This window comes from Pezoporus wallicus, unplaced genomic scaffold (assembly GCF_028554395.1).
Source record: "Pezoporus wallicus isolate ANWC-B61680 ecotype Strahan unplaced genomic scaffold, APGP_CSIRO_Pwel_v1 contig_4710, whole genome shotgun sequence".
NCBI lineage: Eukaryota > Metazoa > Chordata > Aves > Psittaciformes > Psittacidae > Pezoporus > Pezoporus wallicus.
Window position 1 is genome coordinate 1,536,095 of NW_026640647.1, and position 22,124 is coordinate 1,558,218.

Consider the following 22,124-nt stretch of genomic DNA (forward strand, 5'->3'; position numbering starts at 1 on the left):
AAGCTCGAGTTACTCACAATGTGATTCATAGCAGGTAAAACACATTATGCATTCATTTTTAATCAAGTTATTTCTTCACATAAATAAGCTGCTGTGACTAAACATTAGGGAAGCACTAAAAATGCAAAGCTGTAAAGAAAACTGATGAGAATCATTATGACACTAGACCATACCTATATTATTTGCCATCCTCCTTCACTTTTATCATTGCTTCTCTTTTGCCTTACCTCTAAGATAAAAGTCATTGGGTAGGAACTGTGCCTCACTGCTCCACCTCCTTCTCTTTGTATCTCTTGGCTTCTGGTCCCCTACCTCTCCACCCCAGCTGCTTATTCTCATCACTGGCACTAGCAATGAGTAGCTGGGTGGCTGACCTCATAAAGGAATTGAGACACTTGAAAACAATGTTTTGTTTGCTGAATCCATCCCCTGACTGGGTTCACTGTGTGGCTACAGAAATACCAATGCTGGCACAAGAACACTGGCAGGACCGGGTACCCAGGAGCAAGGGCAGACTGCCCCTGTCAGCAGCACAGTTCATTTATTCAGATTACAGTGTCTGTGCAACAGCGGCCCTAAAAGTGCCCAGGAATTGCTCAGAGCCTTCCAGCAATGGAGGACACCCTGTACATGAGTACCACTGTACAGCTGTGATTTTAAGAGTAACAACAGTAATGATACCTAGAAGATTTACAGTGGTAGTCTTATGCGGCTCAAATGCAGAGTTTGGACACAGTGCACCAAACTCATTTGATAAATTAATTAGGTGAAGCTGCACTGAAATTAGCAGCAAAGAATCTGGCTGCAGCATCCTCTATGTGAGTGAAGTTTCCCTTCTTTCTCTCAGGGACCTGGTAGTGTGGGTTTAGCACTTTCAAGAGTTCAGACTGTGGAGTTCAAACCAGTACAGTCAGGTTCTCCACTGCAGATGGCTTCAAAACCTCAATTACTTATGCATGTACTGCCACAACGTGCTCTTATTGTGTGGATTTCTTACTTAAGGCTCACTTAAGAGTACACTTTTGTAAATGTATCTCAAATCATTATGCTGGGACAGAGGATTTTCTGCAGTAATTACATCCATTACAGAAAAAAAGTCAAAAGATCATAAATTAACTTGGTCCCAAAGTAGGTAGGAAAAGGTACCATCCATGTATGAAAACAGTGTGATGGGTAATTTGCATTACAGTACCAGATCACCGCAAGCACACTGTCTTCATTCTTCAGTGTAAAATACTCTGTGTTACTGTGTCAAGGTGACAAAACTAGAGTCACTCAACAAAACTATGCAGAGCATTTGTTCCATTATCAGTTACTAAACCATCTTCTTTTTCTTATCACAAACTACTGCTTTGTTTGTTTGAATTATTTCTGTGAATACCACCATAATCTGTTGCTCATTCAGCATTTACCATTGAGCTGATGGACTCAGCTTGGCCAAAAAAAGCAGCTACCTTTCATCAGATGGTTTTGTTTCATGCCTTGAGGCTGGAGAATGATTTATGATTATTTTTCTTTTTGTCTTTTCCAGGAACAAATTCTAGACCAGTCTTCCAGCCAGGTAATGCAACATAGGGACTGAAATACATTTGAGATTTTATTTTATGCACAGGTATGATACCTGGCCTGAATTTTTCTTTTTAATTTCAAAAATAAATTTATTTCTAAATCTAATGATTTCTCATTCTTACTAACTGGATTAATTTAACCTTGTGATTTCTGAGAGAAATCTGAAGATGTCTAAAGCTCAGAACCTACTCCAACCCTTCCTAGAGACAGTAACACACTTCAGCGTGGAAGCAGAGCAGCACATGTAGGAGAGGAAGGATTGCATCTACCCCTCATGTTCTGAACTTCCCTGGAGCTGTTGTTTCCATTACAGCCACCCTTTCCTCCTCATTAAAGAAAGAAAGAAACAAAATATCATATATGGCTTGGTGTGCCACCATCCAGAGAAGACTGTAAACATGTGCGTTACCTTTGAACATGTATACATGCCTAATGAAATCATTTAATCAATGGGATCACAAACAGGCTTAAAGTTTGTATGCTCTGCCTGATTAGGACTAAGGGAATGGGCCCTTGAGGAAACCAGATGGAGATATGATTAGTTTTATTAAGTGTTGATCCAGCTGCTGTATTTATATTCCCCTATTTATATGAACAATATTTGTCCAAGCGTCTGAATGCAAAATAGGAATCTTCATTTGCTGTAGGCACTGTTGCTACCTAAGTTTGATTAAGATGGAAGTAAAAATTCAGTCGTAATTATGAGGCAGCACTGGCTGGCTGGACCAGACGGTATCTTCCGTTTGTTGGTGAATTAAACAGCATTTGCTGTCATCAGTGTCACTGCAGAAACCCATATAACCAGCGCACAAAGTAGGCAAAACAAAAGTCTTTTCTTTTCCTATTGCAAAATACCAGAGATACTGACCTTGTAATACAGAGGACTACAACACAGATGATAGCAATCTGGATGGTTCCAATCACAGCTGCTATTAAGACATACTGAAATCGTACTGGGCCTGGAACCACATATAAAACGCTGTAGTCCTTTTTTTCACAGTGTTGTCCAGTATAGCCAGCATCACATCTGAAACGAGAGATTTTTTTTACCCAGTTATCTGCTGCTTTCAAAGAATGAAAAAAAAAAAAAAATTACATCTGAAAAAAAAAAAATCAGTTGCCTAAGCATGAGCTTATGTGTTTTCTTGCCGGATGGGCTCCCTAGAGAGCGCACCAGTGCCTCCTTGACCTCCCAGAAGGCAGACCTCAGGTCCTAGCATCACTGCAATAGTGCCAGGAGGTGCCCAGGGAGCTGGGACTTATCTAGCATCAAGTGGAACTACTTGCATGTTGTGTTGAGAATCCATTTAGTTCCTTGCACAACATATTTTACATTTCTCCCTTTCTTTGGGGAGGTGGGGGAGGGTGAAAAGCCATCTAGTTGTGGCTCCTTATGCAGATTACCCCGAAGGAGGTGATAAGCAATCATCCAAGCTCCATATGAAATGTGATTAGATGTTCCTGCAAGTGGATACATCATTTACATTTTGTCTGGTTGCTATAAAAAACCCTCTGTTGATGCTGCAACCATCTACCCCAATGCTGCTTGCTGCGCTGCTCACCAGCTCCCATCTTGCAGACTGACATCTCTCCTTTTGTGATTCTGGGGAAGAAACAGTGGGTTTCCCATTTTAACTCTTGCTAAAATCCCAAGAAAGAAGATGTGAAAATCCAGGTCAATGGCAGCAGCAACCCTAAGAGACTGAGCCAGACTGCTTGGGTCCCTCTCAGAAGTGTTAGTGGCACACTAACCCGGATGGGTCAAGCCTTGTGCTTCCACCCTTTTCCTCTCCTACATTCCCACAGCAGCCAGCAGCTTGAGAAAAGGACATTTTACATCTGAAGGGAGAACCTAAAACGCAGCAGCTTGCAAAGAACAAAACTTGCTTTGGCTGTTTGCAGGAGCTGGGAGAAGCTGGCTTAAGGGATCTACACTGTGGGATAAGTCTGGTCTGTATCTTAGCTCTCTGAGTCCAAAGTCCCAGGAATATGGTCCTTCATGCATAACAGTCCTCTGCCACCAGGCTGCTGGTTGGACTTCAGAGGTAATATCCCCACCTCTGCAGGGAGGCATTCACTGAAGAAACATGTCCTTTCACTACTACTCCTCTTCCCTGCCCTAACATCCTCCAAAGACTCCCACATGGAGCCACGTTTGTCCCAGCTCGCTGCCCCAGCTCGCATGCCTCCTGCCACAGCAGGGACATACCCCTGGGGTCATGCCTTTCCTTCAGAATGAGAAGGCTATCTGGTTGTTGCCTGAGCCCTTTGTGAAGTGCTTTTAAAAATACACCTAAATATAACTGAAGGTTACTGAATGTTCTTACAATCAATTAACATTGTGCATAACTCAATACACTTTCACCACACAAAATGGGGACTTCGTTGAATAATTTAAGTCTAATGGGTTTTGTAGCACAAAGGGCCACGGTTACCATTATTTTCCATGGTTTGTCTAGATTAAGGTTTTTTTCATGTGTGTAGCCTTTCCTCCTCAGTAGAAGGCTTACCTGCAAGACGGTTCCAGCATGTTAGTGGAGTGCTCACACTTGCCATGCATGCAGAAGCCATTGTAATGCTCTGGACAAGGGATGTAGATCCCTCTTGCACTTTCTTCCAGTTTATTTGCATTCTCTGTGAACAGAGGTGAAGGGAACATTAACCTGACAATGCAGAATAAGGTGGAAAGATGGAAAGAATTCAACAGATGAAAGAAAGGAAAATCAGAAGATGTGAAAGATGTTGTTCATGGAAGCAAGAAGAAGGGTTTGCACCTTGAAAAGGGTCGGCTGACGTAGATGAAAAGCTGTGCAAGGTTTTCTGTCGTTATTTTGCATATTTAATTCCTGTCAAGTTACAGCAAATGAGACACCAGACAAAATAATTTGACTATTCAAGACCTGATTACAGAATAGCACATAAAAAATGCCTGATCATTGCTGTTATTCTTTATGGACTGTCTCCTCACACCCAAGCAAGGCTAGGAAGAAGACTCTGGACATTTGCATGCAATATACCATTACAGTATGCTTAATTATTCAATACAACATATTCAGAAAGATAACTTTACGGCTGAAGTAGGGGAGCAGGAGGCCAGAGCTGGAGTTTATCATCAGAAATGCACACTCATGCCCCAGAGCCCTGAGGCTTCCTGCCTGTCCCACAGCACAGGTACCTTTAAACTGGTTTGACTTTCTATGCCTACTTCTGTAGCCGTTAATAGTCACTGGGATTGCAGATACTGGAAAATACTTTCCTCCATGTGGCCAGGAAAATGGAGACTTCAGTCAGTTTGAAACAGGTATGTGCTCAGCATTTACATCATGGGCTGAAATACAGAGTGCTACTTGCAAGAGACTCACGTGACTTTTTCAGACCACTGAAGTGTTAATTGTACTGGGTAGTTTTTGGCAAATTCTTCCATTTAAACAATACTTATGACATCTCAAATGGTAAAATTCCCTTTTCTGTGAAAGTAACATCTAGCAACAACTAATTAAAAACAGAAGAAAAAAGTCTCCGGATAGTTGCCTGAGGAAATACATTCTGTACACAAGTTGAAGCATTTGTATCTTCCACAGGAAGTCCCTGAGTGTTATGAAAAAATTACAGTTTGTATTCTGCCTCCAAGCCAGTGATGCCGGCAGTAGGTATGCTTAGGTATTATCCCACCTTTGGGAAAAGTGTGTGTGGCAGATCCAAGGTACAGATTTTCATAATGAATTTATTTCCTGTTGCTGCTGTCCAAGGAGAGTTTTAAGAGTCTCTAACGACTCATGCTAATAAAGTTGGTTATATTGTCCTTATGTTAAAACAGCAACAGAGAATGACAGCGCAACCTCTGCATCCCTGTAGACAGCATTAACTTCTATCATTAGGACTTTCAGGACCTCTGCATTATGGACAATTATTGCATCTTTTAAAATGCACATATGTTGAACACAAACCTACCTGTCTCTCCTAGTCCCTGCTTACATTGAGATACCTGTGTGAGGCTGCCATAAAGGCTCTGTGTTAATGACACGTAGCACAGAGGTGGGCATCATAGCGAGGGACCATTCCTGGGCTTGGGGCTGACAGCTGTCCCTGGGATGGCACAGACAGGACGTGCTGACAAGAAGCATGTTATAGGCATGGTATAACCTCCTCTGAGAGCTTGCCTGGGATTTCTGCTACTGGAAAGAGGTGGGAGCAGAAGGTCCTTATGGTCTGATGCCAGACATTTTTGGCTACCTATCACTCTCTAGGTGAGGCACTGGATACCAGCATGTAAAATATATGACAGAGGGTTGTCATCCCACCAGGTCTTCGTGTATGTTCCTTTTTTTCCACCTGTAAATCTTTCCAGAACAGAAAAAGTAAGTGACATGTATCAGCTATCAGTGGACTTGCCTAGTGCACCCCTCTGCTGTGGACCACGTTCAAACATATTTCTGTTTAGGAAACTGCAGCAAGAAATACAGAATCCATATTAATATGTATTTTCTTTTCTATTGTGGAAAATATGCCATTTCCTTGAAGTTTTCCATTATCAAGAGGAAGTTTGCTTCCTTTCTGAAGAATAGGAGACTGCTGTGTGTGTATTTCTGATCCTTCTTTCTCAGGTACCAAGATATCTCTGTGGTGTTTATGTGCCACCGCTAACCAGTGTGAGAACCCCTCCCCTCTCAGATGAGCCAGCAGTGTCGCTAAAATGGTAGCATACCATTTGGTTTCTTTCTTTTAAAGGCATACTTCAAGGTGGTGAAGGAAATTGTTCCTTTCAGGACAAACAAATCTGCTAAGACTTGAAAGGGGGATCAGGACCTCTCCCAAACTTGCAGATGCTCTCACTCTGTGTAGGCTGTAGGACTGGTGAAAGAGGAATGATTTTTCCTCCTCCTGTAATCATGAGGGTAGAAACCACGTTTCTTTAAAAAGGTCTCTAGCATACTTCAATGTAAATCTAGCATCCTGTAGAACTTGTAAACACACCTCTAAGTGTAATGTTATGATGGAAAATGCTTTTCTGTATGAAAAACGAGATGGCCCAAGCTTTGCTAGCACTTCACAGGATAAACACTTCATTTGGGAACACTTATTATCTCGCTAGAAAGAGACTACAAAACTTACACACAAACTGTCTGTAATCCTTCATTTTGACTGACGATTCCTCTAAGAGAATTAGGAATTGAACACAAAGGCAGAGAGGGGGGCGAAGAGTTGCATTTAGTTTGATCTTCTGTTTCAGCCATTTGAAAGACAGGCCACAGTAAAAGCATCATTTATTTCAGAGTAAGTTCCCCTCTCCCAGCACATTTTGAATTCATACAAAATATTTTCCTCCCTTAAAACAGGTTATTTTTCTTATTACATAAAACATCTTTTCAGATTCAAAATAGAGCCCCAAACACCAAGATATGCATTAAAAGTCCCTTCATGTTTAAACTGACTGCTCTCATTTTTGAAGCATCTGAGCCCTTTTCAGTAATCCAGCAGTCAATGAGATACTAACTCTCATTAATGTATTGCAGGGTTTACATCACTATGAAATAAGAATTATAAATAATTTCTAAAAAGAGAGTATATGAATAAAAATATGTATAAATTATGAATCAAACAAGAACTGTACAATTAAAAAAAATAAACCTAAATGAAATAAATTTGGATTATTTATAAATTCAGTACTAGAGGCAATCTGCACTGTTCAGATTATAGCACCACTAAACTAAGGAGCTCCTTTACCACAATCTTACGCCTACAGAGACCAAAGCTTAAGTACAAAGTTACCCACACTTTTCCAAGCACAGTAGGTAGGTATTCATAAAGCAATGGCACAGACCAAAGTGTCTGTGGAGTGGCTTTGAAGTTATCCAGGTTTCCGTAAAGTTAAATTCAGTAGCTCTTCTTCAAACACTGGAGTTGCTGCATTGTTATCAGTGACTATATGTGAGTTTTATTTGCACCAAAATGACAGATTTGTACCTTTTGGTAATGGCTAGAATTTGAGACAGACGTTGTAAAGCCAAGATGAAATCTGGACTGACTGGGTCAGTCTTTCCTTTCTATGGACAAAAGTAATTCCTGCCACATTTCTCAAAGTGCATCTTTTTACTGCAAAAAGAAGTACACCCTAACCCTTCAGATCAACTGTATTCACAAACCTTGAAGCATTTTTTCAGATAGAAAATGCCACTTCAAGGAAGCCAACATCTTTTGCATTTCTGCAACGTTTTTTGCATCTTTAGCCTAACATGACATTTCATATTGTTCACATCTTTTGTTAGTGCCAGAACATGACATGATAGCCTATCATATAAGATACACTAGTCAAAACAGATTATTTTTAAATGCATTGAAGCCAGATGCTACTTCGTGTAGACTGAAACAGCTTATTATCTTGCTTCCTAGAAGAGACTCCCAGTTGAACACTTGCTCTCCAATCTTTCTATGGATGGCAGGGACATGCAGAAACAACAAGCTATTTCACTGGGTAAATCTGATCCTGAAAAGCTATCCAGTGACTGACCATCCACTCAGCGATCTTGCTTTTCCTGAGGGATTATCTTCTGAAATGTTAAATGAATTATTTAAATCTTATCTAAATTCCTTAATATCTATGGCTGTTCCTGTCCTCTGTTAAGAAGCAGTGGAAGAATTATTTCAAATATATTTTGTATTCTTTTTATTTTAATTTTTGGTTTATCTTTTCTTTCAGCCTTTCCTTCAGTTTTTGGAAGCAGACTGTGCTCCCTTAGGGATTCCCAGGTAAATGTTTCAGTGAAGCTGATATTCAAAAGCCAAAACAGCCTGGCCAGTTGCAGGACCAAACTCTACAAGTGATGAAAACAATGCAGCCAGTTTCTTCTCTGGGCAGCCCTCACTGGTCCCCATCTCCCATTTGAACTCATGTGGAGCTTCTGTTACACAACTTGAATGTGTGGAGGAGCGCTGCTGACAAACGAGTAAATCCATTAGTGCCCTTGATGAGGATTACATGAAGTACTGCCTGGAGTGACCAGAAAACTCTTTCCAGACCTAAGTTCTTGCAATCTACTTCGGAGAAATTAGATAAAAATCTAAGCAAAACCATAGGGTTTTTATGTCCAAAAATGGACTGCCAGGCACTGAATAATCAGTTCTGCAAGGCTGATAATTCTGTCATTCTTTATGTTTGAATCAGTGAGACTTTCTCAGTGATTTCAGGCAAGCAAAGTGGAGGGCCACGTCTCTGAATTCTCATGTTAGCTGTTCGCTGCTGTACAAGGTGTAATGTTGGAGCTTATGGAAACTGTAACTGATAGACTAGGCCCAACATAAAATATTGGCTCATGTACAGTGTTAATACCTAGCATACAGTCATCACTGGACCAAGGCAGGTCCTGAAAATACATATATATATATATATATATATATATATATATATATATATATATATACACATATTTCATTAAATAAGGGATAAGATGGTGAATGATGTGCAGCAGAAGCTATTTTGACACCTGTCTCGTTGGAAACAGTGTTAAGGAGAAAGGACTTACGTAATAATTTAATCTTTTAATACTGCTGAAGTCAGTCAAATTTGCAGCTGAAAGCTGTTGCTGATACTGAGGTAGTGACTCCTTACATATCACATTATCAGAGGATTTATGAAGGGAAAAAGGGATTCTTGGGTCAAATGTGTGTCCTTAACCTTCTCAACCCCTTTTGGAAGTGTGTGCATCCACCTCCTTTTACCTCCTTGGCAGTTCTCCCAACTATATGCTGCAGAGTGTAGCATTGTGAAGTTACTTTAAAAAGATCTTCTGCTCTACATGGTAGAGACTTGGTACACAGCTCTTACTTGAAATCAAACTAAAGGTCCAGAGAGTCAGAGGTCAACCTCTGGAGCAAATGTAGAGGATGCCCTAAGCTTTGTGGAAGAGCTTCAGTGATTGACAATGGTAGGAATTTGAATCTTATGGATGAGCCTAGGGATAGCTGTTTATGTTACTAAATGACAGTCTTCACACAGTCAGCAACTGCTGCTTTTTGGCGGGGGTAAAAGGGAGCTTCCTCAGTCCAGGAATGTTTCCAGGAGCAGCTGAAGGTCCCTGTGCAAAGTCATGAGGAATGGGGTTGTAATTGTGTTGCTCCCTCTGAAACTGCCGAATTGCTTTAGCAGGGTTCCGGATACTTTCCTGCCTCTCTAATAGCATCTAACAGGAATTGAGGTCCCATAGCAACTTATGAGGATAAAGTCCTTAGACTTCCTTTTTAGTTGTAATGAAGAACCGTGATGATAAATCCCAGCTCAGAACCAGCTCTGATGAGAGAAAAGAGAGTTCTCCAGAATCTTTGCTCAACAGCTCCAGACACTCTCCCCTTCACAGAGCTGCCAGCAGCCACACTGCCATCCACCAACGCAGCCATACCTCACCACTAACAACTACTCAGATCTGACCTATTAATTATCTTGACACGGTATGTTGCCTCCTTTTAAAACCTTGCTCTTGATCTCATGAATATATAGTGTCTCTTTACAATGAAGAAAATGTGTGCAAGCAACTTGCATGAAAATCACTGTTTGGGTGGGTGTTGGAGTGAACATTCAGAAGGAATTGCTTGCTGCTGCTCAAGAGGGAGCTCACCAGCCCACTCTCCCCAAGAGCTAGTGGAAAGTGAGACACCAAATGTCAGCTGAAAATGTCTGGCACCACTATGCTGCAGCCCTAGCCTAAATTCATCCTGCAGCCATTCCAAGTACAAACTTCAAGCTTGTCTTTCTACATAAACTGCACAAAAAATACTCTCCCCATATAAGCTACTTTACCAAAGGCGAGAAAAAAAGAAGGGAAATGGAACTTGGTGAATTAAATGACATTCACTTATTTTCTCAGGCACAAAATAGGCTTGCTCAACACAGTAATTTATTAATTTTAAATGTCCCTATGCAAATGAGTTCCCTGGAATAAGATAACATCCACTTTCCTTTTTCAAAAATAATCCAGTGCTTTTTCCGTTTGAGATGATGGCAAGATGTCCTAGCACACTTGGAAAAAAATATTGAGCTCTGTCTTTTGCAGCAGTATATTGTAATTATTCAGCATGCTGCCATAATTAATAATAGAAACCAATGAAATAAGGCACTAATAACCCCCAGATGTTCAAACAGAGAACTTCCAGCTTGTCAGCATATAGATGTGGGCTCTGCTATATATGTTAAAGCTACCTCTGAACTTTTGAAATCAATAAGCGCTTTCATTTACAATATCTGTGAACAGATCTTCCTTATTTGAGAAGACTGCTTGAAATTAGGCAACTTGTTAATGATTTTCTTGCACATAACAAGATCATTTTTCTGCTCAAAACTAAATGTAGCCTTTTTTTTTTTTTACCCTTCATCTATTTCTTCAGTTGCTACAGTCCCTCTGGATTCACTGCCTGGGCAAAGACTCCTTATCCCTTCCCCTAGAGACTGTATGTGGATCCCAAGGAACTGAGGCTCCTACACACAAGAGCAGGTGCTACCAAGTAGGTACTGCAATACAAGATGCGATACAACCCCAAAATAGCACAGGGATACAAGTACATGCTAGCAACCATTGCTCCCATGCCTGAACAGGAACACCCAGCAATATTAGCCAAGACAAAAGAGAACAGAGAAAAATTCCACATGGGATAAAGTGTTGCTCAAAACCAAGTGCTTTCTCAGTGTTTGGGTGCTCACAATCAATACTTTCCCCCCTGGGGTGACCACTGCATTCATGGAGGTAAAGCACTTCGTCTGACCTCCTCCACTTCCCCACCACCCCATTTCATCCACTCACCCCTATTGGGGCCATCAGTAAAAGCAGCAGTCACCGCTGTGGATGCTGCACAAGTGCCTCCACACTTGGTTTGAGGACATCGAGAGATGATGGACTGACCTCTTCCTTCAGCAGCTTCCCAGAGCGATTCATCGCTATGTGTGACCAGCACCTGCCTGCTTCCCAGTCCAGTAGACTGGAAAGGTCTTCAGAGCCCCATGTGGTCTCTCTGTTAGCTGTCACCAAGCCATCTCTCAATACTTTTGTGGATAAGCTACACAGATGGAGCTCTAAGACCGCTGCTACAGGCACTGATTTCAAGGCCTGCAATCATTGCTACAGATGGGATTTCATGATGAGGGGCTGTACTGTGGATTTATCAAAGCCCTGGGTAAAGGGGCCCTTACAGTTTGTGCTTCCTTCTTTTGTGCCAGGATTGAATAAATCTGCATTAACCCCATTGCTAGAATAGATTACATCCTTCTTTGTGCTAACTCAGCTAGTCTTCGTTTTTAGCATGCTGATGACGTTCCCTTCACTCAGATCCCCCTGTCTAAGAATGCCTCTGGCCCCGTGGGAGTGGCTTCCTCCCCCTTCAGAAATCAGCCATGTAAAGAAATAAAGATGTAGTTTTTCTTCTTGCATATGATCTCCTTAGGCAGCTCATGACAGCGCCCTTAGAGGATGAGTTAACCTTATTATTATTGTAATTCTGGGTTGAAAAAAAGTTGGTGTCAGTTCAGAGATTTGTGAGGTTCCCTCCAATTAGTCTGCGTGCCTGAAGGCAGAGGGAGTAATGCTGTATCCATCACCTGCAGTACAGCACAAGCAGAGCGGGTGTCACCTCTCTGTGAGAAATTCCTCCCAATGGCTTGGCTGATGGCTTGCTTTCCCTCCCAACCACCTCTCCTCCAGCTGGTCATTAGTGCCAGTGCTGGAGGGGGTCAAAAATGGACAGTAGGAACCAGACCAAGGCTCCTCTTTACATTCTCCCCTCTGCAAAAGTATGTCTGAGAGTTGCAATTTACTCTTTAATAACATATTAAGCAGAGATGGGAATAACCATTATGCTATGCCTATGTTAGCAGCAGAATGCGCTTCTTTATGTGGCCAAATCTTGTCTCCTTCAGAGCAAGCAGGCATGGAGCTACAGAATGAGGCAGAGGGTGACTAGGAGGGATGCTGACATAGGAAACGTCTCTATATTCAGTGCTACCTTCTGGGGCACAGGAGCCAGACAACTGCACAGCCCCCATGCAGTACGTACAAACACATCTCCCTGTTTTGCTTCTTCCTGGCAGCAAACCCAAACTATATTCACAACCACAACCACTTCCCCATCTAACATCCAGTGCCACAGCAATACTAGTTAACTTAGTTAAGTGGTGATTAAGGAACAAAACTGCCTGAACTTGACCGAGTGGCGTCCTGCTGTTTCTCATTTATGTGCTACTATGCAATTTCTATATCAAAGCAGTCTTGCCAGTGCAGCACTCCAAGAGGGGCTTATTTATATGTAGATGTGGCTATATGACATTTCCAAATGCCATTCATTTGCATATGAAGGTTCCACTTTTTTCCCCCCACTTTGAGTAAACAGTCTGCTGCCACTCCAAAGCAGTGCTTTCCCTCAGTTGGAGCTTTTTCAGAGTGATCCTCCTCAAGAAGCTTAAAACCCCCTGAAACACCTCATTTTCATAACTTGGCAACCTTGGCTCTCAGTAGTGTCTATGTGTAGGTCTTTTGATTCATAGCTGTACATTCAATACCAAATGGACTGCAGGGAGCAAAACTGCAAGACCTTAAGATTTCATATGAAATGGCTACAGATAATTTACAATACAAATCAATATTTGCAAATAGGCCAGAAATATGATGGAAGCTTGTTGTCGTCCTAAAAAAGGCTGTGGGTCACATTCATTATAGCTATGAAGACGGTATTGATTTTTGTAACTGCTCTTTCACTTGAAAACAAAAGCAGGAGCTTGTTGCAAGAGCTGCTGAGGAGCTCTGAAACTGCAAACCTAACACAAAACCTCAACCTTACATAATGCTGGGAAAGCCAAGTGGACATTATATATTCAGTTGTCTTGTCAAAGGAAGATAAGGCTGAAGCAGATGGTATGTGGGCAAAGTTTCAACCCGAATACATTGCCTTCTAAAAACCAGCGGTGCTAGGAAAACAGCCCAGTTTTGTGGCACGAGGTGGATGACCAGATTACCTGCACATTAAAGAGCCACCTGATGCGGAGCCTCGAGGTTTGTGCTGTGGAGGAGCTGGAAGAGCTTCCCACTGACAATATATGTATGAGAAACCAAGAATCTCAACACCTGTCACATACCACTTAGTGTGAGTAGTATGAATTATGCATAATACAGCTTGAGCTCCGTCCTCATACACATTTGCACCGGGATGCGCAGCCAAGGGTGTGCGTTGAAGGAAATGGTCTTTCGGCATTACCAGGCGGTGTGGGAGTGCTGATGGCATGCAAAGTGGATGGCGGACTCACCAGACATCCGTTGTCCTCCTCCCTCACAGCTCAGCTATGCTCCATGTTTGTGAGCAGACCTCCTCCACAACCCCACTACCTTGTGGGCAGGCAAATGCTAAGGTGAAGATGAGCCGCTCCTTCAACCCCCTGCTCAGCCTATGGGCAGGGGACTGCAACAGGCACTTCCAGATTGTGACAACAAGCACGACACCACCTGGGAGTCATCATCACTGTGCTCTTACCTTATGGACTTTCATCCATCTGCCACTGTGTTTCTAAAGGACTTCATCCTCCTCCCCTGCCAACTGGTAGATAGCATCAAATATGACAAATGGGATGAGATGCCAGAAAGCCGATAAATACTTTTGATACAGCCCTAAAAATAGTGAAGGGATATTTGTACTCTTCTGACAGTTTTCAAAGAGTAGATGGATATGCATGACCTAAGTTTTAAGATGGGTGTCAAGAATATTGATGTGTGGAGGGAGCAAGATCATTTCTCTGGCATCACCCTGAGGGACAGTCGCATGACTAACGATGTCTCCCGTCTCCCAGCTATGGGTGTGCACGGACAGAAGACAGCCTGGGGAGGGCTGTGACTTCGATGCCCATCATGAAAGAAAGGATTTGGCTTGACAGTGCAGCTTTGCACACCTAGGATGTACCTTTTCCTCTAAATGGGAGAAATGGGGTGTAACTGCTCTCAGTGCCCAGTGGTACTTCTCATGGCTAGCTGGTCACACTAGGGCAGGCTGTGACCAGTTGCACCACCTGTACTGTTCTGAAGGGCTATACAGGAATGAAACCAAGCACATCTTTCAAAAACACGGTGGGATATAATATATATATGTTCTGATGGAAGAAGTTACTAGATTGGATAAAAGCTATAAACAATGATTTTGGTGCAGTTTCTTGTGGAGGACTAGTAAAAGAGGGTGTTGTAGTGGCCTAAGTTATGGCCTTGCAATTGCTGCCACGCTAATTCATGCTCCATACGTGATTGAACCTGGTGTGTTTCTGGGACTATGCCTGTAAAGTTAATTTAGTATTTTCAACCCATCTCTGGAAATGAGGAAGGCAAATACAGCTTTTTCCTCTCCCCTCCAATCCCTTAATAACAGATTCCAAAGGTCTCAAATTCACACATGGAATCCCAGTGTCCTGAAGTTACTCTCTCTTTGGCATGTGGCTGGCAGAAATTTCAATACTGATGCAACTAGTGGCTCTTCCAATTTTTAAGGACTATATTGATAAAAATTGCTTTTAAGCCATTTAACTGTGGATTAACAAAGCATGTTTCCCTGTCTATATGGAGATGCACTTACCATCTTTACCTACCTGACCACTCTCAGAGGAACACACACATCTAATGCAACACGAAGCTGTGTTTTCCATCAACCTTTGCCCTGTCTCTTCAGCTATGAGTGGCTTTTACTGGCAGAAAGATCGGGCAGGCAATCAATGAACAAAATAGGAGCTTCATTTTGAGAAACTGCTGCAAATAAAAGCACACCTTAATCCAATTACCAGGCTGTCCCCTAATTTCCAATAGGAACTCCAGGTCTGAATGGATTGTTTTATGTGGTGATCAATGGGTAGCAAGAAGCAGCATCTGTAAAGGTCTCTGACTTATTTAGGCCTGCCAGCACGACGTTATGAGAACTTACTTTGTGGTTGCACGCTTCAAACAAACTCAAAAAATTACAAAGCAAATACGAATGGCAAAACTGTCAGAGAGGTTTGATGGGAGGCACGGAGATGGGAGAGTTTACACAGGTACGTGACAGCACGGACAAGTAGGTCAGGGATGTCAGTTTGGTCACGAGGTGTCTCCTTCAGTCCTTTTGACAGCCTGAAGGTTTTACAGCCCTAATTTTGCACAAATTTTAAATTCAGTTGTAATTACTAGAAGCAGTCTTTCATTTTTCCTTTTTTTTTTTTTTTGGGGTACACATTGGTAAGCTTCTGCCAAGCTGGAGTGTGACACCCATTTGGCTCCATTCCTTCCTTTTTTTCTCCAAGGTAGCATCTGTGCTTGTAAAGCCATGCTGCCTGAGAGAATTAATCAAGGAAACTGAAGAAAGAGCTGCAGAATTTGGGGGAAGTGTGTGCAAGAAAATAGGAGGCTGAAGTAAAAAATACGTAACTTTTACATGTGGTTTTTTTTAATGCTTCCTGAATCATGTGCCTGGCAAATCCCTTGTGCATATCCTGGCTATTTTAGTTGTCAGAACATGACCCTGAATGGCCTGTGACTGCTCAGAGATATGTCTGTTCTTGGTTAAAAGCATGGTTTCAGCCATGCTTTTCCTGATTTTGTTTGGGCTATTCAGAAAAGTTTTATTATGTTCAGGAACATTTTAGTGCATGCTGCAAAACTGTGATCACTCTTCTGTACAAACCAAAGTGCTACTTTTGCTGAGGAATGAAACCTGCTCACTTTGCCCCTATTGTTACTCACCTGAGTCTAGCATTGTAAAACTGTGATGGTAATGGGTCCACACAGACTACAACTGTGCTTTCTGTATCTGTGCACTTCCATTGTTAAAATCTTTTGTGAGGGCTCAAAGGATCACTTTTTAGCAGACTATACATTAGAAATTCCTACTTGGTAATCAGGAGTTTAATGCTTCTTTTCCCATGCCTGAAGCTGGAAAAATATCCCCTGCTATTCCAAACTTAAATGTAGCAGGAGAAACTGATAAAACAATATAAAATGCCACTGCAGCAAAACCTACTATATATTTTTGCCTAATGTACTTTGTTTCCCATCTGTCATGAAACCCTGCAATGGCAGGAGAAAGCCGAAACCTTTGCGTGTCCTTGTTTTTGTAACAAAAGGGCTCTATCTTGCCATACAAATTCAAGCTTTTTGTCTATTAGTCAGATGCCAAAGGTCTATGAGGCAAAAACTGGTCTCTGAGATGAGGAGAGGAGACCACCCAATGCTACAGGACATACTTTATGCCTACGAGTAGCCTCAAGGGCTGAAAAGAGATCCCTCCAGGGCACACATTGCACTGGAGACAGTTATGGAGCTGTCACCTCTCGTCTGATGACTGCAAACCCTTCCACAGCACAATGTCCTTGAAGTGACTCCTTCATGCCCCAAACTCAGACTCTGCTTGCCAAAATATGCCAAATGCATATGGGATTTGGCTGTTTTGGGATGTCCAGCTCCCATTAAACTCTTCAGAGAGAAAAGAAGAGTTCCATGGCTTCCCCTGCCTCTACATGTCAATGTATTTTGGTGTTACAGGACACAATGTGAGTGCAATCCTGCCTCGCTCATTCTTTCCATAAAGACTAGAGTAGCTTCTGTACACTGTAGAGGTCCTGAGATTCATCACTGGCCGCACAGCCCATTTTGCAGCACAGCCAGAAAAGTTTATTAAGAACATCTTTTTTATACATGAATACTTGCATTTACTATTTTTATAAGCCTGCACCAGCATTATTGTCTTACAGAAGTGCCACAGAAGTGAGCTGTAAAGATGGCATTTGTATAAATACAGGGTTTGGCATTTTATCTCAGTGCTCACTCCTAGGGCTAATATTCAAAGTGGGAGAAGCTGAATGGAAAAGAAAGGGCAATTTCACAAAATGGAAAATTTGCTAAGAATAAAAATGGATGAAAAAGCCATACTGAGTAATCACAAAGCCATTAAACTCAAGGGCCATTCCTCCCACTAGCTTCAGCGAGGCCAGAATTTTACCTACTGCCCCTTTAAATCTTTTTCATTCTTATAACAGTATTTTAAACCAAACAGCTGACATCCTTCTGCCCAGCCAAGGCCCTTTAAATCACTGAAATGCAAGATGGAAAAAAATCCGCAGTGCCAGATGTGTCTAAAAACAGTCACAGTTCTTGTCAAGGCAATCTGCAGAAGGAAATGTTTAGCATATATCATGCCTGACAAAACACTAATAGTTTATCAGTTTTGATATTATAGACTAATAACAAGCCCTTCCACGACTACTTCATTTGCAGAGCACAGGGACAGGCTAGACTTGTGCTACTTGATTTCTGAACAGTGCTTTTTATTTAATCCTTCCCTGTCCTAGCTAGATGGAAGTACACTTCCATTTTTAAATGAAATTGTAAATGAAATACCCAAGGGAGGGGGGTGCTTTTGATCTACACCTGACACAGCTTTAAACCACAGATAAAATAGAATAGGGAGATTAAAACCATAGGGAGGGTTTTAATGTGCTTGTCTTTTTTTTCCTCCTGAAAAATATTTTGCTATTATGTAATGCTGTCTAAAATGGGTAAAGCTGGTGATAACAGCAGTAGGCAAAGAAGTACATTTCAATTCAGGGCTGATAACCTTCTGAAAGGCACGACCACTTGTTCTGTAATAGCACAGTTTGTTTACAGCTGTTGTATTTCCAGGAAGAGAGTTTCACACTAACTTCATGCTCATGGGTACATGGTAAAATGGTAGCCCAAGTGTGTAAGAAGTCACCTTCCTGAGAAGGAAAATGCTGCTTTTCCAACCTGACTTATTAAGAGAGCTTCCACTTGCTTGGTGGTACAGATGTGCACCTCAAACTGCCAAGGATGAGTTTCTTCCATGTGCAGAAAAAAACTTCTATGGACAGAAGTATGGGAGAAGGCATAGCTGATTCAAAACACTGCATCCCCTATAAGCCATTTTCCATTTTATTTAAGTAATCACTAGTGGTTTGTGTCTCATACACTAAATATTAAGAAATACAAAAAGAATAGTTATGTTCCATTGCTTGAACAATCAGTGCAAGATGCAGATTTTAGCAGATGTGTGCAATGAAAAGAAGCGAAACCATCAGCAAAGTGAAACAGATGTGGCAAGATATTAGTGTCTTCACTTCCTTTGCTAAAATCTATTAAACTAGGCAAAAATTACTACTTGTCTCCATGTGGTCTATTTCTGAAGGTCTATCAAAAGTAAATATACCCATGCCTTTGTTTTTTCCCCAACCATATTTCTTTTCATTCTACCAGATGCATTTATACTCCCTGAATCTAGGTGAAAGCCTTTGTTATCTTAAGGATCAGGTTACCATTTCATGTGTCTAAATGATCAAATTATCTTGTGTTTGTATTGCAATTTGACATGACGATACTCCTTCTAGAAAAGATGATGTTTCAGTTAGCTCTAAGTAGCAAGTTTCCTTACTATACAACTTATTTATTACAACTGTCATAGGCTTTCATCTCATGGTATTTTGAACATTTCAGAAAGAATGCCAAAACATCCCATGAAACAAAATTCTGAAGAAATTCAGTTCTATGAATATTTCAAAATATTATTTTTTTTATTTTACATTTCAGACTAGATCAAACACAAATATTTAAATGTTGGTGTTTACTGAAAACGGATATTCTAGCATCTCATCACAACTTTAACTCTCAAATTCTTGGGAAGGCTCTGCAATTCCCAACAGCAGATTTACAGGAACCAGACTTAAAATAGGGCTTCTAGGCATAAAAATACACTGTGGTACTCCTTAATATACATTAACTAATTCAAGCTGGTGTTGTGGATGGCAGACAGCTGTATGCTTCCTCTCAAACAGCATCCTTCAAGGACGACTCTTGAGCTAATCAAAGTGCCTGTAGCTCAGGGGAAGGGTGGAACCAAGGGTGAGAGAAATTCCTCCCCAGATCCAGAAAGCAGGATTAATTTTCCCAGCCTATTCCTTGGGGAAGATCAACTCAAATACAAAGTCTTGTCTCAAATACTTTTTTTTTTACTTTCCTTTTTTGTAGAGAATGCAGCAGGGTTGAGAATAAAAAGAAGATGCTATTGAGAGGGAAATGCCTTCATGAAGATGTCAAAAGGACAAAGCCAGTTGGCATCTACAATCTTCCTGGCACATGGATGAAGTGCTAGGAGTTACAGACCGATACCTAAACCAGGACCACAGCTGACACTATGAAACCCAGCCATGGGGGCTGCATTCATTTCTTCTTGGTACCCCTTGCCATTAAAGGTCCTATTTAGAAAGAAGGCATCTGGTTAAAGGCAACTTGAGAAATCAGACACAATTCAAGTTGTGCTGAGTTTTAGGGATCACATTTTTATGTGTCAGCACAAAATTGTCTTTTTTTCTGCAGGTTCTACCTTCATTTGAGTTTATTCATTCTTGTCAAAACACAAATACTGAGTGGAGGATAAAACCATCCCTGGGTACTGAAAAACTCAGACTTGTTCAGGAAGATGGGTTTCTATGCTCCAAATATGGTAAAATATATGTAAATGATACACAATGTGTTTATGGACTGGGAAACAAATGGAAAAATCTGTAGAAATGCCTATGTAAACTCAGGTCTGCTCATCTCTATTACACTTAGTTTCTGTTTTTATCCATAACCTTTAACAGAACAAAATGTTACAGAAGACTGCTTATATGATAGTATAAGGGAAAAAACAACCAGAAAGGTACACAGTCTTAGGGAAGCAGAAGTGGGAGTCAATGTTTGGAGCAAGCTCTGTGAACTTTGCACAGTTCTGATGGAAACCCTAGATGGAAAAATACACTTGCATTACACCCTCATCTTGACAAAGCTTTACACCTGAACTAATTTCTAGGACTTAAATACTGCAGGGATGCTGATAATAATAAAATAGCTCAGTCTAATTCGTATTTTTTAAGCTCCCCATGCCAGTATTGGTGTTGCACATTGATACTTACTTTTCTTGTTTATTTCCTACAGATCAAATTCTTAGCCTGGACATACTGAATCTTCAGGCTACTGAGCTTCCAAGCAAATCAAATAGCTTTCCTTATGATGTTCACTTACAATACTACTGAATTTGTTTATTATGAGAAGAATGCAGAAATGAATTCTGCAACTTTTGATTCACATTCATTAGTGACTAAATTAAGGGCTAAGCTTAAAAGCACAAGTGGAAATGCTCTTTTGCCTTGTGCTACATCAGTCTAGGTAAAAAGATGCCTAGCAGTTCACCTGAGACCTAATTTAAGTTTTAATGCTAACAATTACAGGTTCCATGAGCATGACACTGGGAAATCATAAGTAATGAAAAGGCACAATTTCTCTTATTATAAAACCACAAAACCCCAGAAACTCAAAAAAACAAGGCACATTTTACCAAGCTTAGCACATGTGGTTCAAAGTTAGAGGAGAACTGTCATAAAAAAGTGAGGCATTCTCTTGAGGCTGGCAGATTAAATGAGCAATATTTCTCTCTTCTTATAGCTTGTTTTTAAAATCTCCATAAGCCTGTTTTGATTTTGCATGCTCCTCAGAAAAAGACTGTTATGAGAGTAAGTGCTGTTAAATCACACTGCATGGCGCTCCAGAGTGCTGCAGTTTCTTTCCTGGCATAGACTTGTTTGTGAGGCTATTATATGACCTCTACAATAGTGTGTCCATCTCCTGTTCCAAAATAATTAAGTAGATTTCAGTAAGATGGAGCCACACAGGGTCTAAAGATAAATTTGAGAGTGTAAGAAGAAGAACACTTGGGGTAGCCTCTGCTGCAGCGCCCACTGCTAGGCAATTGTATTAATGCCTCGGTTATTCGTATTTTAGAAATAAAGCATCCACTCCCCATGATGGCACAGAGAAATGCTAGAGTGGGACTTTCTTTACTCCATCTTTTGAAAACCAGGAGGTAAATTACAAAAAACAGCAGCTGCAATTTTTCATCTAAGAAATCACTCAGGACAAGTGAAGGCTTGGGGGCCAAACGAGTAGTTGGGACTGACACTGCTGGCTACTCAGACTTTGGTTCAGAAGTAGGTGACAGTAAGATTTATTAACCTACCAGCTGGCCTCTTCCCCTGCTTCTTAAATTTTCTCCTGGATATCAACAAAAGTGGAGGAGCTGCAAGCCAGCAGAACGGCTGCAGACCACCGTGCTATCAGCATATGGTGATCTCTCTCTTCCCTTTGAAAATCACTCAGAAGAATCCCAGAATAGGAATGGTTTCCTTTTCTGTGTTTTTTAGTACTCTGTAAATTAAACTAAGCTACACACAGTTACTATTGCCGAGTAAACACTATCCAGCTTTCTGCAATGGTAAACCTTGGTTCTGTTTTGGAATCCTCCAAGTTCCATGCAATGAGCTGAGACATTTCCTCTGTTCTACTTTTGGAAAGCTTTTCTATCAGGAGAGCCAGGATTAGGTAGGCAAAACAAGGCCAAAATGCTTTTGGACCTGACTCTTTTAGGAAATTATTTTCTAAGTGGAGGCTGGCTTTATGCTTAGATCATTTTGAGTTCGTATGCCCCAGACTTCAGCTATCTGTAAACATAGAATCATAGAATAGTCAGGGTTG

The 22,124-nt window shown here is 41.2% G+C and overlaps 1 protein-coding gene across 2 annotated transcripts in view; it reads right to left on the reverse strand.

Annotated features, from left to right (window-relative positions):
• TMEFF2 (transmembrane protein with EGF like and two follistatin like domains 2) overlaps positions 1-22,124 on the reverse strand; it is a 127,564-nt gene that overhangs the window by 4,226 nt on the left and 101,214 nt on the right. For both annotated transcript variants that reach the window (XM_057419788.1, XM_057419787.1), the window contains exons 8-9: positions 4,080-4,203; positions 2,438-2,596 (exon numbers count right to left, since the gene is read on the reverse strand). In XM_057419788.1, the coding sequence (XP_057275771.1) occupies positions 2,438-2,596; positions 4,080-4,203 (283 nt within the window). The remainder of the gene's footprint in view (positions 1-2,437; positions 2,597-4,079; positions 4,204-22,124) is intronic.